The sequence below is a fragment of the Cuculus canorus genome, chromosome 2, assembly GCF_017976375.1.
Source record: "Cuculus canorus isolate bCucCan1 chromosome 2, bCucCan1.pri, whole genome shotgun sequence".
Lineage (NCBI taxonomy): Eukaryota > Metazoa > Chordata > Aves > Cuculiformes > Cuculidae > Cuculus > Cuculus canorus.
The window spans coordinates 37433464-37454439 of record NC_071402.1 but is presented as its reverse complement, the minus strand read 5'-3'; the positions used below and the strand labels follow the sequence as shown (position 1 = coordinate 37454439).

General features: G+C 40.7%; 2 protein-coding genes and 1 long non-coding RNA gene across 4 annotated transcripts in view; 2 read left to right on the top strand and 1 right to left on the bottom strand.

The window, feature by feature from the left end:
• The window catches only part of PDE7A (phosphodiesterase 7A), an 81120-nt gene extending 80249 nt beyond the window's left edge, over positions 1-871 (bottom strand). The window contains exon 1 of one of the 2 annotated variants that reach the window (XM_054057285.1): positions 292-871. In XM_054057285.1, coding sequence (XP_053913260.1) covers positions 292-429 — 138 coding nt within the window. In that variant the 5' untranslated portion in view covers positions 430-871. The remainder of the gene's footprint in view (positions 1-291) is intronic. The other variant, XM_054057287.1, reaches the window with a different exon arrangement.
• On the top strand, positions 277-3002 carry LOC128851118 (uncharacterized). The gene is made up of 3 exons (XR_008448370.1): positions 277-414; positions 2447-2514; positions 2841-3002. It is a non-coding gene; the product is annotated as an uncharacterized LOC128851118 (long non-coding RNA).
• Positions 3003-18721: 15719 nt separating this feature from the next.
• The window catches only part of DNAJC5B (DnaJ heat shock protein family (Hsp40) member C5 beta), a 41334-nt gene continuing 39079 nt past the window's right edge, over positions 18722-20976 (top strand). Inside the window, exon 1 of the mRNA XM_009570882.2 lies at positions 18722-18808. The gene's annotated coding sequence lies outside the window, so the exon portion shown is untranslated. The remainder of the gene's footprint in view (positions 18809-20976) is intronic.

The following is a 20976-nucleotide window of genomic DNA, read 5'->3' as shown; positions in this document are numbered from 1 at the left end:
GGGGGGGGTGGTGTCCGCGCACCAGACTATAACAGGGCAAAGGAGGGGAGGGGGAATCTTCGACCCCCCCGGGCAGGGCAAAGACGGGGAGAGGGTCCCCACATCCGACAAGGGCAAGAGATCCCCAGAGCTGGGCCGGCCAGGAGGGACCTGTGGGCCGCCGAAGAGGCAAAGAGAGAGGCGGGAACCGTCGAGTGCCAGGGCTGGTCCCCGCCGTCCCCCCGGGGCACCTCCGTCTCCCCAAGGCAGCGCCCGCGGGAAGGGGAGAGGCGTGAGCCCGGCGGCGCCTACCTGCGAGAGCTGCCGGGGGTTGGGGCAGCCGAAGAGCGCGGAGCTGGAGCTGAAGCTGATGGCCCCTCTGCGGCTGAGGACGTGCTGCGGCACCGGCCTGTCCAGCGGCAGCACGGGCAGCTGGTAACATACTTCCATTGAAGCCGGCGGGGCTGGGCGCCCGCAGCACCTGCCCGCGCGGGGGGACCCGGGGGCGCCCCCTCGCCGCCCCCGCACCCCGCGGGCCTTTGTCCTCCTCCTCCTCCTCCGCCAAAGCCCGGCGGGAACGGCGCAGCGGCACCGGCTGTGCCAGCGCCCCGAGGCGGCGAGTCCCGCCCCGCGGCCGCTGCCCCGGAGCCGCTGTCAGCCCCGCATGGAGCGGCGCGGCGAGCCACGCGCGATCGCCCCTATTGTCCGGCCCGGCCCGGGGGAGGAGGAGGAGGAGGAGGCGCCGCACGGCCCCGCTGCGCCGCGGGGAAGGGGCCGGGCCCGCCGCGAGGGGACCCGGGGAGGAGGAGGGAGGAGAGGAGGAGGAGAAGGAGGGAGGCAGGCCGGGCCCCGCCCGCCCCCGCTCGGAGCAGCCCCGCCAGCCCCGCAGGAGGCACAAAGCCGGGCGGACGGGCGATGCGTGGGTCGCGCGCCTGGCGACACCGCAGCGCGTCATCACGTACAAACGCCCGCTCTGCTCTGCCCCCCCCCCCCCACCGCCGCGCCGCGGGACCGCGCGCGACACGCGCATGCGCGCGACCTGTTCGCGCCTTCGGGGGAGGCTGGCGGCGAGGCCCGGGCTGGGGGGAGGGCACTTCCCTCCCTCCTTCCACCCCTCCCTCCCTCCTTCCTCCCCTCCCTCCCTCCTTCCCTCCCTCCCTCCCTCCCTCCCTCTCTGTCTCTCTCTCTTCCTCCCTTTCCTTCCTTTCCTTCCTCCCTTTCCTTCCTTTCCTTCCTCCCTTTCCTTTTTTCCTTCCTTCCTTCCTTTCCTTTCTTTCCTTCCTTTCCTTTCTCCCTTTCCTTCCTTTCCTTCCTCCCTTTCCTTTTTTTCCTTCCTTCCTCCCCCCTTCCTTTCCTTCCTCCTCCCTTCTTTTCCTTCCTTCCTTCCTTCCTTCCTTCCTTCCTTCCTTCCTTCCTTCCTTCCTTCCTTCCTTCCTTCCTTCCTTCCTTCCTTCCTTCCTTCCTTCCTTCCTTCCTTCCTTCCTTCCTTTCATCTCCCCCTTCATTCCCCTGTCCCCCCGTCCTCTCCCTTCTTCCGTGTCTCACTTTCCTCCCTTCTCTTCCTCCCTACCGTCCTCTCTCCCTCCTCTTTCCTTCCCTCCCTCCTTCCTCTTTTCCTTCCATTTCCTCTTCCTCCTCCTTACTTTCCTTCTTCCTTTTCTTCTCCTTCTTCCTTTTCCTCCTTCTCCTTCCTTTCCTCCTTCTCCTCCTTCCTTTCCTCCTTCTCCTCCTTCCTTTCCTCCTCTCCTCCTTCCTTTCCTCCATCCCCTCCTTCCTTTTCCTCCTTCCCCTCCTTCCCCTCCTTCCTTTTCCTCCGTCCCTCCTTCCTTTTCCTCCCTCTTTCCCTGCTTTCCCCAGTCCAGCTGAGCATATGCAGTGTCCAGTGCTACCTGGACGAGGCCTGAGGGTGCTGGGCTTGGGGGCACAGCAAAGGACGAGGGTTGGAGGTGGCAGTCGGGGGAAAGGGGTTGCCTCAGTCCCCAGGCTGTTCCCTGGGGAGCCTCGGGGAGGGGTCAGTGTGCTGCCCAGATGGGATCTGGCTTCTGCAGGCGCTCCTGCGGGAAGCTGGGCATTGGTGGAAGCTGGGTGAGCATTCATTGGATAGCCAATGTGCGTGGCTCCTCGAAGCTCAAGCAAGGGAAGACAATTTTGTTTAAAATACATTGTATATCAAAAGCAGTGCATGGAGGATTTTGTATTTGCATTTGAATCCCTGCTGCTCATTTTTTAGAGTGTGGAGGGGTGCTTTTTTTGCAAGATGAAGAGGTAAAACCATGTAATTTTTGTTAAGGTAAAGAATGAGATTCTTGGCAAACCACACTATTCCTGCAAACTGGACTTTAAGGAAGAAACAATAATTCATTAGGTGCTCTGGTCTGTGGCTATGTACATCGTGTTAGCTGGGACAGTGAAGATTAACCTTTGGTTTGTTTTTCAGGACTAAGACTCCTTTTCTTTCTCCCTGCAGCTGCTCTTTTTTCCATCCTTTCATCTCTTTTCTTTCTCCTTCATAAAATCCTAAATATAGCATGGTAGGTAAGGGAACGCTTATGTTCTTTGAATAATATATGAAGTGCCTGTACCCACTTAAAAATTGGATTTTGCAAATTATTCACAGGATTTAATTTTGCATAATACATTGTTCTTCTGGGTTCTTGCTTACTGGCAGTAAGGTTTAGATTTCACATGATAACAGTTATTTATAGGCAATGACATGGCTTTGGAGCAACCCATTTGGAAAGAATAGGTGATTTGTCTGAAGGAATTTCATCTGAACTAGTTGTAGAAACATGTAGTTTTATACATGTGACTGATGATGGTTTTACTTTGAGGTACGAAGTTAACAAATGCATCTTTTGCAGAACTGCAATTCCCGTTGTCTTATGGATAGCTGCAAGGACGTATGGACATATGACAGAGGGCCCTGGATCACCTGCCTCATCTTAAAAGCTTTCTTCAGCTGTTTTTCTCTAGTTTCATGAAAATAAAAATGTCACAAGCATTCACAGTATGATTTTATAATGTACACATGCAATAATTAAAAATATAATTGAAAGTAAAATAACATGCTCAGCCTTTTTGTTTTCAGCAATTAAGGTATGTCAGATTTTCTTCCTCGTTCTTTGACGGTTTACTCATCTTTGGCCTGCTTACATTAAATCAACGGTGCATTTGAGTTGCTGATAGAACTCACCAGCTTTGCTTGGAGTCAGGATTTCTGTCCCCCATTCATTTTTCTAAATTACTGTTGGTTCTTTCCTACTAATAACAAATTAGTTTTCTGTATTCAGATAGGGTGGATTTTTACTGTAGTCAGTCTAAGTTTCAACTTGTGAACAATATATCATTTTTTTTTGGGGGGGGGGAAGCATATTCTTACTATCACTGAATATAGAATGTATATTTCAGTCCTACGATGTCAAACTATGAATAAAAGATTATTGATAAGGTCGTTTATCGTTCCAATCCACTCTATGTTCTTTTCATCTGACTAGTTGAAACTAGTTCTTTAAAGTCATATTAGGGCTCAGTCTGAGCTAGTATGTTCTTAAATAATATAATCAGCATTTTCTTTTCCCTCGCTAATAATCAAATTACCTTTGATCTCTAATTAATGTTACATAAACACCTTTAAGGAATCTGAAATACATTCTTATGAAGTAAGCATAGATTTTTTCAGGCAGTGACTAATTCCATAAATGTTCCACTTTCAGGACACTAATTACTATTTTTAATAAATACAGAAGTTATTAATATTAGCCAGGCAATGATTTCTTGTACGGGTTTACAAAGAAGAATCCCACCTCATGATGACAAACAAAGCCTTAAAATTATGACATAAGTCACATATCTTCAGCATAAACGCATTCATTACAAAAATAATACATGTTCTATGCCTTCTGCCTGTTCTGTCTGCTGTCTGGTCCTGCTGCAAGATAAGAGTTGTGGCACAGGAAAGATGTTTTTATTTATTTTTGTTATAGAGGTGTAGTAACACCAAAGTGTTCACTCACAGCATTTTGTTTGCATTAAGTTGTTTTCCTTGTGAACTGTGGAGTTCTTTGAGCACCACAGTGCTTGAGCACTTACTGAAAGCATCATGGCATCATGAGGGGCCGTAGTTCACCTGCGTAAGCCCTGTGTGTTGTGGCTTCTTTATCATGGCAGATACAGCCTTAAATAGAGACTACACATCAGGATTTTTTGAAATTTAGTGTTAATAAAGTTTTAATTCTTTACATATTTATAGTTAGTGTCTTTTACACATTGTTATCATTTTCAGGGTGCTGTGAGGCAAGGAAATAGTGTTATTGATGATTGGATTTGTCACATAGAGGGGTACTCATGAAACCAGAGAGATGGAAGATCACAAAATTGGAGTTAGTTTAGTGTCCTGGTTACTGTGAAAAGAAGGTGAAATCACATAGATTCACCAGCAAGACATTCTGCTGGGCTAACCACGTGGCACGGAGTGCCACTCCAAGGCACAGCCAGCTAATGCTGGGAGAACTGAACAGTCTCAATGGAAGAGAAGATGCTTTTCCCACAGTAGATAAGGATCCTCAAAGGCGTAATGTGCTTGTACTTTGAAAAAAAAAAATAAGAACACAGAATATCTTCATCTGTACAGGTACACGATTGAGACGAGCACAAAAGAGTTTTTAGTTTCTCTTGTTACCTGAAGAAGTTGCATGGTATATAGTGATAGGTTATTTCTATAGACAGGAGAAATGTCTTTTCTTTTGTTACATGCTCAGTAACTGCATTTTTACACATTCATTTTGGCATGTGCCATTTTTCTGGCACATGCTCGGATAAATCCTTTTTTTTGTACCCAGTATTATTTTTGAGTGAACACTATATGTTTCCATAATACTTCCAGACACCTGGAAGCCCAGTTAAAACACACTCCTTTCCCCATTCAGTGTGTCCCTTCCCCCTGCCTTGTCCTGGGTCTGTGTCGGGCTGGCTTGAAGCTCTGTGGCAATACAACATCTTGACTCCTGTTTGATTTGCCATTCCCTGCACCGCCAGATAATTTTTGGCAGAAGCGTTACCCATCCCCTCAGTGTTTTTGTCCTTCCTGAGCGGGATAATTTGCGCTTGCTTTTACCTGGGTGCACTGTGATTTCCTCAACCCGTTTTTTTTTTTGTTTGTCAGGATTGAATACCAGTCCTGTAAGCATTCCTCCAAAACCAGCTGGATCAACGAGGAAAATTCTATGAATGAGTGTGTCCAAGATCTGGAAGAGTCCTGAAGAATGATATTTAATGTATCCTGCTGACTATTGCTAATCCCTCTGCGGATGGTTTCCAATCATTTTTGCACCCATATTGCAGTAGCTTTGTCTACTCTGGGGCCCAGGTTCATCTTTCTTAACTTTGGAGTCTTAACCTAAAGAGCAGTTGCGTAACGCTGATTTCATAGTCGATAATTACGGGAAAGACAGCAGGCCATTCAAGATATTCTTTGAAGATACCTTTCTCTTCACTGCAAAGAAGGAACACAGAGCAGCCTTTCTCCTGATTTAGACGCTTAGGTTTGTGTCCATGAAGTCGATCAGATGAAGTGGGATAGGTGCTTTTGTTTACGGTAGTGTCAGAGTGGACTGTGTTGAAGGGCAGTGTCAGCGAAGACGAGCTAAGTCACGTGTACTGTGTTTCCATTAACTGCAGGTTGTGTCACTGCTGGAGAGGCAGATTAAGTCAGTTTGACTTGCTTGGGCAGACTGCTTGTTTGCTTTTGCTTCACTTTTTGGTATTTCAAATATTATACTGAAAACTATTTAGAATATTTTCAATATTTGCAATAACCTCAGTTTCACTAAACTGACATTACCTAATGGACATGTACTAATTCTGCGCCAAAACCAGCAAGCCAGAGCAGAGAGTTAAAAAGACTGATCCCCAGGGATTTCAGTTTTCCTTTGCTTGCAGCCCTAAGAATTCCCCTCTATGCTTAGCTTAAGACTAGAGTTTTACTGACAAGTTATAGCCCCCAGAAACAGGGTCTGATCATAGAAACAAGCTAACAAAAGTCAGTTCTGAACACAGCTGCAGACTGTCAGAAGTTTACTATGGGTTCAAAGGCAGCTTAGTGTTACTCCACTGAAGATATTATTGGGAATAACTGCATGAAAAGGTGATTTTCTTCACACTGTTATTCTTTCTTAAATGCATTTCTAGAAAACTTGCTGGAGTGCACACAGCTTAAATGGTCTCAGTTCTGGTTTTCTTGGTGATTATGGTTGTCTGGACAAAAATCCTTATTTTACAATAGCGTTGATATGACTAAGGACGTTGGTGTCAGCAGAAGCCTGTGGAGAAAGCTTCTCTTTGTGTCATTTTTAAATGCATAATAACAGTTGATGCGCAGAATATTTTTAATATCAGAGTGGGAGGATATGAGAACCCCAGGTGCAGTTTCAGAGGTGCAGCTCACAAGTTTAACAGTGTCATTAGAAGCTGAAAATTCACAGCTTTTTGTGTTGGCAGTGGAAGTGGGTTTGCACTCCTATGAACAAACTTAATGAATGCATTGCACATTTGCCAGCTGAATCATTTCTCAGCATACTGCTCAGCATACAATACCTGTTAGCTGCCATGATAATCACCCATTGTGTATGTAGAAAATATAGTGGTTTATTTTGATTTGGCTTTGTACCTGGTTTTAATGTTTTGTGTGTTTTCCCAATATCTCGTTACAATTGCACATCCTTTCTAGGTTTCTTTGCATGTAGATGTAATTACTATTTTCACAATGGCCTTAGAAAAGATTTTCTAAAGCAATTTTGACTTGTATTTTTCAAAGAGTTAAACAAGCATTCCTATAATTAGAGAATGAGAGGTAGGTTTGCATTTGGAAATCACGTTTAGGTCCAAAAGATTCCTGCTGCCTGATCTGATTCTTCATTGGCCTATCAGGAGATGGTAAAGATGTTTTCTAATATTAAAACTGTGAAGTAAAATAATGAGCTAAATTTCCACCATGAGAGCTAGACTGAAGCAACGGTGGCTTATCTCACTGTGACGTGTTGTCAAAAACTAAAGAAAAGCACTTTGTTTTGTAAATATAAAAAATGAAACATTTCTTAATAACACAAGAATTTTTCAAACAAATAACATTTTAATTTATTTTATTTCTACATAAGTTAGAGTTCACTTCCTTGTTGCAGAAGCTTATTTGTGTGAGAATTTAAAATAGTTGCTTTTTGATACAGACTAAAATTATTGGAAAATTTCTAGCAACAAAAAGGACAGTTTATCAACAGTCTCACTTTGGCAGATGAAGCAAATCAGAAATGGGAACTGGAATAAACTGCAGTATTTGCACATCTGATGATTTGGATGACTACATGCAGGAACCTAGCAGTCTTTCTCTTACGCCTACCTTCCTCTTGCACTTTGGCTTTTTTACTGTTCAAATTTACTTTTATTGAAGTGCCATTTTGTGCAATTATTCCCTCATAAAAAGAGGTATGTCGAAATAAATATTAACGATAATTAGAATTAATAATTACATTCAGAGAATCTCATTAGTAGTAAAAATGTATACTCATTGGTACTCAAATTAAATTACGCCATTATATTCCAAGTAGTTATTCTTTCTGCCTTTTCAAAAGTTGCTCAAATTTACTACTTCAGTTTCTCCATTAAGTTTCATCTTGCATCAAAAATTAATCAGGTATTTCATCTTTACGTGCTTGTTTTCTTAGCTAACTGGTGGGACTGCTCTTCTATCAAAACCTATAGCAGTAGGAGGCAGTCCCATTCAGGTGAATAGAAGTGAGAGGATTAAATATTGGCAGTAACTCATGTTTTCCCCCCATGCAGCATCCTGACATTTTTGTGTGAAGGAAAGAATGTGTCAGGGTTGGCATTAGCATGTCTTCTCCTTGAAAGTTGGGGAAAACATCTGTCGTTCTACCAGTCTTCCCATTAACTACCTGAGCAAATGCAGTGAGGAGATGTCATGACTTTCAAGAGACTACCTCTGGTTTTATTTAGATTTATTCTTTGCTAGACCTTTTGTTTTTAACAATAGCAAAAAGGTGGCTGGAATATTGTTTAATTTACAACTCACTAAATATATACGCGTTTAATCCAATTAAAACTGGAAGGAATGTTGCCAATATGTCGATAAAAATGCAACAAAGCGATGGGAGGGTTAGTTTACAGAAATTCCTGAATTCCTTTGTCTTGACCAAATGAAAGAAAATTGTTCTTGTAAGACAAGTGCATGCTGAAAGGATTAACTCTGATAAACTGACTTTTACGTTCAGATAAAAGCCAGTCTGAGTACTAGGAGAACATTTTTCAATCAATTTCTTACAAGCAGCTTTGCATTTAATTAGAAATTAGTCTCTTGTTTAAAAGCTGGGGAAGAGGTTAGTGCACAAAAAATCAGGTGCTGGGCCTTTTGACAGTGTGGAGCACACTGGAAATGTGATTTCGAAATATATCGGTGCTGAGCTAGATGCTGCTGTGCAGAGGGGCCATACTCCTCCATCTCACTCCTGGCTGTTTGCTCCTACCAGTACTGATACTCAGCCCTAGGGTAAACCGAGAGAGTTCAGGGAGTTAAGCTGGCAGAAAGCAGAATTTAGTCCCCTTGCAAAGAAGTGGGACCAGCCAAACAGTGCAGCTGGGACAAGGTGCAGGTATAAAACTGGTGGTGGGAGTGCCCATTTTGGAATCAGCCCACAGTTAAACCGCACTGTCTATACCGTAAAAACTCGCCTACATGGTGTAAATGAGAATTATGTAAGGGTTTACTCAGATACTGTATAATTCGAGAAGTAGTTCTTTTCAGAAAACCTAGTTTTAAAATCTCACATAATTATATTCTTTAGGACATACGTGTAACATATATTGAAATATATAACAGCTGGAATGTATAACACGGAACATAACATACACGTGGATTATATATGTAACATGTTTATGATACAAGAGAGGCATAGCAGTGTTCGCAGTAAAAATTCAGGTTAATTGGCATAAAGTGTTTAGTGGTACAGCGTGTATACCTAATTTTATGCATGTTTTTACATGCTTTGCTGAGTTGGGATTATGGAGAACACCCTATAGTCATGTGTCAGAACACCGGTTACATCTACATAAATCAATACCATGTCAGCAGTTTTCAACATTAAATTACATGACTAGAACTTCGTAGACTGCTTTGTACAAGTATAGGCAGAAGAAAATAAGTGACTTTGATACTGATTACTCTTAACTCGGACTCTGAATATTTGTTAATATAATTCTTTACTAAGCCTTTTCATGCTAAAATGTACAAAATCTGAATAAATAAACTAGTTTGAAAATTGTTCAAAACCTGTCAGACAGCATATTTTGTAAAATACCTAAAACCAGGGTAAAACATGACATTTGCTTAGTTGTATGCAGGAGATATTACTTATACCCTCAAATCATGATTACACAAAATAAGTAGAAATAAAGAATTTTGCAGTACCTCTAATTTGTCTAAAAAGACAAAAAGAGTGGAAAGCCTCTAAAGAAAGATCCTGATACTTTACCGCAGAGCACAAAGATTTGAGAACCAATAGGCCCAAATACCTTAATTTGGTGAAAGATTGGCTATATTGCTGCTGATATTGAACTAGATGATCTGTGGGCAACCTACATGTCGTTGCATCTGTAGCCAAGATAATCAATTCCCAGAGAACAGGGAAATGGAATTTAGTTTGTTAGAAGTGAGAACTAATTCTAATGCACTGCAAGTCAATACCATTTGTATTACAAGTGACTAATTTATTGCAAGATATGGAAAAAAATGTACAGCTTGAAGATGTGCTCCCAAACAGTGTATGAACCTAAAGTGTAATCGCTTTGTAATTCAGTTTCTTTTTTCTTGCCGCTTTATCATATATACATGCATGAACGTCCATTTGCAGAAGCAGTTGATGAAATCATCTTTCTAAACACTATTTGGAAAACAAAAAATGTGATTTTTAACAATGCATTAATTTAAATGGCATGTGACTTTTAAATAATATGCAGATAGGAAAAAGAAGCATTGGTGAAATCCATTATGGCAAATCATCTGTTTTGAATTGTGACATCAAAAGTTGATGATGAAAGATCACAGTCAGGTACCTCGCACCAGCAGAGGAGATTGCAATGTGAATGAACAGTAGCAGCATATACTTACTTTTACCAAGCAATACGTGATATGGATTCTGTTCTGATATAGCACACATACGACAGCAAATTGTTTCCCCTTTTTATGTCACCATTCACACACCAGAAGCCATGATACAGCCTCATTCCAGCCAGAGGGTGCGGGTGGCCAATTCCTACTTTCTGTAAGGAGAAAGTTTTTACCCAGCTTCCCAGGAAAGCTTCAGACCTCCAGGTTTGTGATTTTAGAATAGAATAAACATGTAACAGTACAGATTTGGAGAGCTAGCTGTTATTCAATAGCCTGATTTCCATTTGTTTGTACAAAGCTTTGTGCATGAGCTGACACAGGCTTAACCCTGTCTCGGGGCTGGGGGTGCAGCAGTGCAGCAGTAGTTCCCAAGGACTGCTCATACCTTTGAAAGAAGCTGAAGTACTCTGATGCTAGGATAGCACATTTGGGAATCCCTGTCTAATATTTGTAAATTGTTTTGAAATCATATTTTGAAATAACATGGAAAAATGTATAAATAAGAGCTGCAAATGACTGGGTACTCATTTTCTGTCAATCTCAACTGTGAGTCCTGTCACCAATTTATAAAGGGCTGAGGTCTCACCTTCTGAATAAAAAGGACATTAAAAATTATTTTGTAGGTTATATAGTGGCCACAAAATCCTTTATTGAATTCTGTATGATTTCCATAAAATTCACAGCACTTCTCAATATAATAAATGCCTTGTAATAGATCTGCCTGAACTAAGAAACAAGAGTTATGCTAAGGCTTATGAATGTTTACCCTCAAAGATTGTTTTCTGGTAAAGCATATTTCTTTATTTATCAGTAGCAATTACCACTGAATTCTGTGGCCTGAATTTTCTGTTGGAATCAATAGATAAATTGTAAAGTTGAAAAGTTCATGATGTTCTTTAGCAGGGAATTAATGCCAGAGCTCTGTACCTTTACGTTTATATTGACCTTATTATGGACAAATCATCCCACTTGGAAATAAGCAACTATTAAGCAGCGGCCATAATTTTAATACTGGTTTCTTGCTCGGAAGAACAGCCCACGCTCTGTTGTCCCTGCTGCCTAATTGGAGTTTGATCACACAGCTGGATCACACACCAGTGACCGCTTTGCGGCTTTGGCAACTCATTGCTGTTACACTAACTTTTTGTTTCTCAATCATAAGCAAATTAAAGCAAGCAGCTGCAAAATCATCAATAGGTTAAATTCATTAGCTGTTCTTGGTGTGAAATAAACAGGAAAACGAAGCTCTCCTTGGTCTTAATTAGTTCTTATAAAAGTTGGCAGGGAAACAAAGACGTTTGTACACTCCTTTATTTTTATAAGAGACTTGCCCGAAAGAAAAACCTCAGATGTGTAATTTCCTTTTTTTTTTTTCCTTCCCCTCCCCTGCTTAGTGCTCTCAGTCAGAGGCTAACCCAGCACCCTCCTTCTAAGGGTAGAAAGAAAAGTGGTTTGGCAAGGGGTTACTCTGTCTCTTTCGTGCGGAACGGGGCATGTTCTGGAGAGCCTGCACAAGCTGTTTCCACAGTGATAGGCCACATTCTGTATTTACAGTCTCCCATATGGGTAATTCATTTGCAGGAGAAGCCTTAGCTGAGCGCTGTGGTTCCACAATCATCACCGCTGGCTCTGGGCCATGCCACATCACCCAGCAGTACAAATTTGATCTGGATCAGGTGTGGGCACATGATTACATTTTTGTCAAATTAGCAGAGCGCTTCATGAGGATTTTATGCTGCCTGTCTGCTTTTATCCTGGTTACAGAGGAACACGCGATGCTGGAACCACAGAGGGTTAGGGCTGTATGGGCAACCGATTGCCTGTTGCAGCAGTTATCCCGCCGGGGCAAAGTTAACCTGTCAAAGTTTTGTTTGAACAAATTGAATTGGCAGAAAGTGTTTCAACAGGAACAGCATCTTGTGTCACGCACCCACGGCACTGTAAAACTGGCAACAGAAGCCTTCAAATTGTTTAATATGATGTCTAACTTTGGCCTATCCTATAGCCACAGACTAGTATTAATTCTCCTAATTTGTGCTATTTTCCACATAATTTACTTGTACTTCACACTTACATGATGTTCTGGCCTCCATCTGCTTTTTAAGGTGTGGTTTTGTGGTGAACTGAGGACAATGTAAGCCTTTACTCTTGCTGAAAAGGTGTGATGTCACCACTCCCATTGCATCAGCTCCAGTAATGATGCCAGTCGTGAAGTGAGTCAGACTAGTGAGCTGATTTCACTGAAAACCAAGAAAAAAGTAATAAAAAGAAAAAAACTGGTGACAGTTTGGACTGCTCCCTTGCTAGCAGCCCTCGGAGAGACTTGAGCCAACCATAAGCCCACAGGTTCAGACTGGAAGTTTCAGCTCTCAGTAGTCTGACCTAATGGGATGTGTCCCTGCCCAGGGCAGGGCAGTTGGAACTAGATGATCTTTAAGGTCCCTTCCAACCCAAACTATTCTGTGATTCTATGGTTTTGCAGCTGAAATGTCTTGTCATAATAAGGGACAACCCCCCACTGCAGGAACAGTTGTGATAAATGGTTAACAATGAAGTTAATGCTTTACTGAAATGTTAGTCTGCTGAATCATTGGGAAATATTTCCAATGACTTTTTCTATGCCTACTATATGGACAATAGTATTAATGTTTATGTTTTTGCTTCTTTACTTTATTAGTGAAATATTTATTCTAATGAAATAAATTTCTAGGGATTTGTACTTTCTCCCAGTAAGTGACGTAGATAAAAAATAAATATATTTGAGACTTCTGCCTTCTCATCCATTAATCTGTAATTCCTCTACCCCCAGGACTGCATATTGTTTTAATTCTTGATTTTTAACTTAAGCACTGGACAGATATTCCTATCTGAATCTAGATAGCTGGATAAGTTAAGATTACTCGACACTTTAGAAAGAGTTTGCCTTTCTCAGCTATCAATTAAGTGAGCATTTCTATGGAAGAGTAATAAAATCTGTGTGAGGCGTAATGAAGTTTTAAGAAGAAATAGCTACTGACTGCCATCTCCTCTGCTGCATTCCCTCCCTCCTTGGGACAATATAAGTAAAGAGCCAGCTTGTAGGAATTTGGGATAGAATAGTTAGGAGATTGGTGCAGGATAGAACTGAAGATTATATTGAGCATTTCAGAAAAGAGCTTGCTTAGACAAGACTGCAGGAGGTATCAGAGTCGTTTAAGAAAACTGTGTGAAGGAGGAATAAGTGGAGAGAACTGTTAGGTGCTGGAGAAAGGTTTTACTTGGCAGGGGGGGACTGAAAGCAGCTGTTGATTCCCAGAACCAGGTACTGAGAAAACGTGGTACTGCTAATCTGTTTCTGGTAAAATGAGCTTAAAAATAGTTCAAAGCACTCATTTATGCAGTTAAAGCTAATCTTACTGATGCTTAGCTGTAGCTGATTAGGCTGTGCTAGAACGAATAACTGCTACCAAAACTATGGGTTTGTTAGCTTACAATAAGAAGCTGTAGAACGATAGCTTGAAGTGCTACGGCTGTTCACAAAATAAAATACCTAAATAAGGAATTAGGATACTCTATTACTTCACTTTTAGTTGAAGTCCTAAATAACTCACCTGAGTTGTCAAAGCTATATAAACTGGAGACTTTCTATCCTTTGCTTTTTTCAGAAAGAAACTTAAATTAAAGCCTGAGAAATTATTACAATTTACATCATAGTTATGGCTACCTCCCTGCCCTATTTTAAAGTAGGGAGGGCAGACAGAACTTTCTTCTAAACTGCAGATGAAAATAAAATTCCAAGCATTCCACTGAGTATATTGATGAAAGAGTTAAGTATGTTGCTATTACTTAAAACTTAATTTTTAAGACTCTAATTTAATTTTCAGGGAAAAAAAAATATATTTATATGCACATCATTTAGGTAGTCAACCAAGCCTTTGAACTGAGCTTCTGGAATGAGACAGGAAGTTACAGTTCCATATGGCTTATCTGTGTCAAACTGACCACATAAAGGCATGAGCAATTTGGATATGCAACAGACTGTTCATTTAAGGTTCATACTTCTAGAGTTTGCTACTTTTTTCCCAATACTGCAGTTGTTGAAAGATATTAAAAACCCAACATAGATTTAAATCGAGATATTCTATGTGAATAGTAACAGAAGGTCACAATATGTTCAGAGAATTCAAATATATGAATGTTCTCTTATGAATACTTAGTTCTTGTATAGATGGAGTCGCAGATGGATTACCAGATGGAATACCTTCCTTCCAATATAGTTACATATATTTAAAAATGGATGCAATGCAATCATATTATTTAAATAAATTCTGTTATTACTTTTGAAGCCATAATGACAGCACCTATTCTGTGACAGAGAAATGTGGCAAGAGGAATGTAATTTCTCGCTGTAGAATTGTTGGGCTCCTCCAAGGTCTTAAAAGGCTTGCTCTGAAGAAAGGACCATAAATCAATCCTCTCTTCTTCAGGAGACTGGTTGAGTATCTGATAGGAAGCATGCCACACAATTCAGAACAGGGCACTAGATGTCCAGGAGCATGTGAAGAAGAACTGGCTATAAAGAAATGACAAGAACATTTTGGTACACAGCTGCCACAGAAGTATTCTTCCCTTGTTAAAAAAAAAAAAAACCAGTCCCTGTCCCTGAGCCAGAGGCCCAGCAGGTCTTGGCAGAAACATCCTTTTCCACTTGCTCAGTCTTTTGCCCTTTGATTAGCTTGCTCGGCTGGGTGTTATTAATGTTGACATCACCATAGCACACGATTCAAAAAATAAAACATAAGATATATCTTGCCCAAAGAGTGAAAAAAACCAGTTCACATTAACACTACGTACACCCTTTCTCAGTGTACATGTTCCCTGATCTCATCAGCCTATTGTACTTTACTTATATCCTCATGCTGTATTTCTTTTTTTTTGTTTTTAGGGTTTTTTTTCAGACCACCATTCGTTCATCCATGTGAAGCCATCAACTAGCAAGAGCTTCTATTTCAGTCTTCTCACTTGCCTTCTGTCTCTTGTCATTTCTGGTCAGTCACCATCACATATTTTAAAATCCTTGCTGATGTTCTTACCACCTTTTTGGCAGAATAAAGCACAGAAATTAGTGATTACAGTAATCACACTAGGGAAGTTAATGGGAAAAGAAGCAGTGCCACCTAAAGCCAGTTGCCCGGGAACATGTTCAGGCAGCTTTATCTCCACTGACGGCAACTCCACAGCCTCTCTGGGCAGCCTGTGCCAGTGTTCAGTCAGCCTCGCAGTGAAAAAGCGTCTGCTGATGTTCAGAAGAAACTTCCTGTGTTTGTTTCAATTTGCACTCCCTGCCTCTGGTCCTGGCACTCTGAAAAGAGCCTGGCTCTGTCCTCTTTACACCCTTCATGTATTTATAGATACTGATTAGATGGCCTTGAACTTTCTCTTCTCCAGGATGAAGTCCCAGCTCTCTTAGCCTTTCCTCATAGGAGAGATGCTCCAGTCCCTTCATCATCTTCATGGCCCTTCTCTGGAGTCTCTCCAGAATGCCTACGTCTCTCCTGCACCAGCCCCTGACCTGGACACAGCACTCCAGGTTTAGCCTCACCAGTGCTGAGTAGGGAGGAATGATCACCTCCCTTAACTTGCTGGCTTCGCTAGTGTGTGTCAGCAAGACTGTTTAGCTCACTCCTCAAATTCCTCTGAGTAAAATCAGAGATTTTTTTTTTTTCCCCTGCCACGATTGGAAGAAAGAGTCTGAAGCTGTAGGTTCTCCATGAAGGTCAGGAGTGCTCTGCCTGACCACTTATACCTCCTACACACTTTGATGATGCAGTATGAACACCGCCGGATTAAAAAAACTAAGAAAATAATTCAGCTTTTAAAACTTGTCTTTCCTTGCCTGGGAAGCTAAAAATTCACACCACCGTTGAGCAATGATGCCAGTCCTTTCGTGCGTGTCTGTGTACCTACTAGTCTTTCAGCTCATAGTTCCTGAATTTGCTATGAGCCAGGAAAAGGAGGGAACAGTGGAAGGAAGGACCGGAGTGACTCAGTTCTTCAACTTTTAGCTCTGGTTATGTGTAACAGTAGGGTTCTGAAGCAACCCTGGACCTCCTGCTCTGTCTGGGCCATGTTTCAAATATTTGTAGGGTGATACGCAATTTCACATTTCCAAACATGTTCTGATTTGTCTGTTTTGAAATGCATGCAACTTATAAATGAACAGTAAAGTGCAAGTAAGGCTTTTTACATACAAGGTCCTTTGGGACTAGACTGTCTTTTAATTCTGCATTGCTTGCTACAGTGAGGCTGTAGTGTACTATTATGTGTTACAATACAAAACCCATCAAAATAATGAGGAGAGTGAATATGTATTGTTACATGTTTTATTTTTCTAAATAACACAGCTGATCCCATAAAAGAGTTATGGCAATTCATTAAAGTTTAAGTCTTATAAAGATTCATTACAATGTACTTAAAATACAGGATCCACAAAGGAAAAAAAAAATAGATTTGCAGAGATTGTGTTCATTTCCTTCAAAGTAAACGAGTGCTCGTAAGAAAAGCAATGTAGGTTACAGAGCAGCGTTAGCTCAGCACACCAGAGGGAGCTGTATTCACACAGAACCGTGGGTCTAAGCATGTAATAAGACTGCAGAACAGTGATGTTTTTCTTGGTGACAGGATGCATAGAAGTATTGAAGATTGGGGTAAACTCAAAAGTGCTTTTATTTTCTTCCTTTTATATTTTTTCCCCCTTAATGTCTTCTAGCCATTAAAAAGTGTATGTTTTGTTTTGATTTGTTTTGTTTTGCAGAGAAGGTGAAGGAATTGCAAAGACTGAGATCATGCAAGATGATATGGAAGTTCACATAACGTAATAAATAGAATTAGCTGTACCTGCTCTGTTGTTAATGTCCTGGAAAAGACATTTTGACTGTGCTGTTGCCTTGTCCCTGTACAAAGCTGAAGTTTGATGGAATGTTTCAAATTAAAGAATATGCTTAAGACTAAGGGAAATATTAATATCATATGCTTCACATTAAAAAGCATCCACTTAATTTTTTTTGATCAGTTGTCACAGCTACGTTCTTCTTATAAACAATGTTTCTATGTAAGTGTAATTAATTACACTTGTTCTTTTTTTAAAAAAAAATACTGATTTATAATTCCAGTATTGCAATCAAATCCAAACACAAACTCGTTAACTCTTGCCCAAGCAGACTTTACTGGGTTATGGGGCTCCATGAATCCATTTGCAGCCCATTATTCTACATAAGGTGTCCAAGGCAAGATTTAGGTAGCAAGGGCTGTAGGAAGGCCCCTGTGGAAGGAGGTCAGGGGCAAAGTCAGAGAAGAAGGAGGAGATCCTCCAGATGCCGAAGCAGAAATTCCCCTGCTGCCCATGGAGAGAGCCACATTAGAGCACATGTCCACACTACAGTCCATCCACCTCAGGGTAGAGAAGATGGATATTTCCTGAAGGAACCTTGGTCCACGGAGAGGAGCTCACGCAGCAGCAGGCTCTCCTGACAAGATGTGGCCTATTCCCCTCTATTCCCCATGTGCTGGTGAGGGGAAGAGGGTTTGGAAATGAAAGAGAAATTGAGCCTGGAAACAGGCTGGTGAGGGGAAGGTGGTGTTTTGAATTTTGTCTTTGTTTCTCACCATCAAAATATTTTCTCTTTGGCAACAAAGTAAATTGATTTTCCTCGAGTTGATCTTGTTTTGCCTGTTACGGTAATTGGTAAGTGATATCCCAATCTTTATCTTGATCCATTAGCTTTTAATCTTATTTTCTCCATTTGTTCTGTTGAAGAGTGAGTGTGAGAGAGTGACGGGGTGGGGGTAGGATGGGGGGGGAGGGAGGAGCAAGGTCAATCCACCACAAAACCAGATTATTTGGAATTGAGGAATGAACTGGGAAATGAACTTTTTGAGTTCAAAGGATGAATTATTTAGTTTCAAGGATGACATATCAAGCCCAATTGTTTTTTCAAGTCTCTGGTATTTACAGTCCTCTCTATTCCAAATGGAAAAGAATGGCTCTTCAGACTTTTTCGTTATATAAGTTAAAGGAGAAGCTCCATCACAATAAGAGTATGCCCTACCTCTTCTGTTTTGATGTAAAACTTTACAGGAACTTGGGAGAAGTCCTAAAAGGACTTCTTCAGTTAATTGTGTTCTGGAAGAGATTATATAGTAGACCTAAGCCATGGCTGATCTCAAAGAAGCGAGGTTTTCAGCAAGACTATACCCTTAAAGAAATGTAATACATTCGTGTGGGAAGAAAAGGCAAACTGAAGACCCCATCAGGAGTAAAACACAGAAAAAAACCCAAGTATATGTGTGTCCCATATTTTTTGGTGTCATTAACTCTCAGATATATCAGCCTTTAGGACTATTAAAGTTTTATTTGTTCTTTCAGAGGTCTTCCTGAGAGACAACCAATTGGATACTGGACAAACAAACAAAAAGAGTAATCAGACTCCACTGACCTGTTTAACCTTGATTGTGAAGGATGAAAAGCAGCAGCTGCTTTCCGTGGAACAGGGCTTCTGGTGGCACTTGCTTATTTCTTTTTGGATTATATTGGCATAAAGACATCAAGATACTGAACAGATAAAGTTGTGAGTTTATACATGCCAGACTGTGTCCATCACACCCGTTTTGAAGCAGGTATGTTCTTGAATCACTTTTGCCTTCTTTTTCAGTGCAAATCCAAATGAATGATAAGCATGGTAGAAAAAACCACGTATTTTACAGCTTCTGCATAAGATAGTTAATCCTGGGTAGTATAAAATGTATGCTTAAAAAGTTCCCATCCTCTGAGGAAATGTGCAATTGTTATCAGAATTTGAATTGTCTTTTAATATATTTTACTGTCATTAAGGGAAGAAAACAATATTTTCTTGACTATTCGACTGGAACAAAAATATGTAGCTTGAAAGTAGGATTCTAGTGTAATTTCAGCCATCAGGAATAGTACAAATCGTAACTGTTACACCTTCTTTAATAAAGAGAGTATAACTTTTTCTAGAAAAGTGTCATCTCATTGTACTTCTAGTATTTTATAGGACTGCTTTAAATAAATAAAACATAAATTTGGATAACTAGACCTTCAAGGTGAATAATCACTACTTTAGGCTAGTGAGTTTAAATTTCCGTAGCTAACTGGGTTATTAAAATTATTTTCTGAAAAGATACAAACTAGATGATTTTTTAGTTCTTCAGAATAAAATCCATCAGAACTTTAATTTTTGTTTTATTCTTCAGGGTTGCAATGTAGTTAATCAGCAATATGTAACAAAAAGATTAAATAATGCCATATACCTGTTACTTCACAGGACTTCCCACTATTATCTTGTGCATTACCAGGCTTGATGTGTCTTACATGATTCCAGTGTGATCAGGATAGATCCTAGGATGACATCAAATACACTCTCATTATTAACAAGTAGCATTGCAACTACTGAAGGTGCTAAAGTAAAGTAATATCTATAAGCTTGTATATAATTTAATTATTAATTTAAAAATGAGAGTTCAGTCCATTTAGTTGGTGGCTTGTGTACGACACTTAAAAGTATGGAATTCTTTTTCAGCAGATCACAAAACCCTGAATTGTGTGTTAGATTATTAGAAGAAGAAAACATTGAAGTAAACATGAATAAATTTAGGTCATTTTGAAATCAGATACTATGGGTCAGAATTACTCAGTTTATTATATTTATATTTATATGTGTACTTAAGTGATATTTGATTTTCTTTTCTGTATTGAACAATGCTGAAGAGCTTAAAAGTGTCACATGGCTGGTTCTGAACCAAAATGTGGCCTAGTAAATAATGTATGAATAATGGCAAGATAGTGTTTCTAGCTCGGCAATGAGAAGGGTGAAGTAGCACAGTGAGTAGCCTTACCTAACAAAACAGGTTGTCAGAAATTTTTCTTATCACTGTGGCTTATGTTTTTTCTGTGATCACTTCTCAGCATCTGGAAAAGGGTGCAACATACGAAGAAATAAAGAGGTTGTGGTGACAATTTTGTTGTGGCAAGTATGACATCAAAGAGATGGAGCTTTCTCTTATTAATGATAGGTATCTATACCTGGTGTTTTAAATTATGTTTTATATGAGTTTCTTCATGTCATTGCCTAGCATTAGCTAGGTTTGCTTTAAAAATGTTTGATTCTTTAAATCCAAAAGGATGGCCTATGAACTCTAAGGAGGTCGTAGAGGCACTCAGCGGAGAATCACTTGTTTGTCTGCTTTGCCTCTGTAATGAAAGAAGGAATGAACGACAGATCTGAAGTGAACTAAACCTGTCATCCTGTGCTTAGCTTTTGTTTGCACTATTCTGTAAGAGAACCTTGTTAAATCTATCACAAGCTTGTGAATTCAGCCCAAATCTTGTGTCTCTAATCAAATACAGTATTTCCCTGTGCATAATTTTGCAGTAAATGGTTACATTTATAATATTGAGGTCAATTCTTGTTATCTAGTCTCATTGCCTTGTTCCAGATTCATTCCGCCTGTCCTCAGGCACATGAGTTGGGAACACAGATATCCTGAGCACTCTTTACTGTAGACGTAAAAGGGAGAAACTCCTCAGTCAGTTGTCCTCCGAGTATGCATCTCTGTCTGTTGACAATATAAGGAGTTTGACTAAACTTCAAGCTTAATCCCTCAAAAATTGGTTAGGCTGAATCTGAGTGTTTGTGTTGAGAAAGCAAAAATTCACCGTTGAGATGTGTTAGGTTATACTCAAAGGTACAAATCTCTTACCACACTGCGCAAAGACAATAGCCTTAACAAATGGCAGAATTATTCTTCTAAGACTTGGGAAAAGA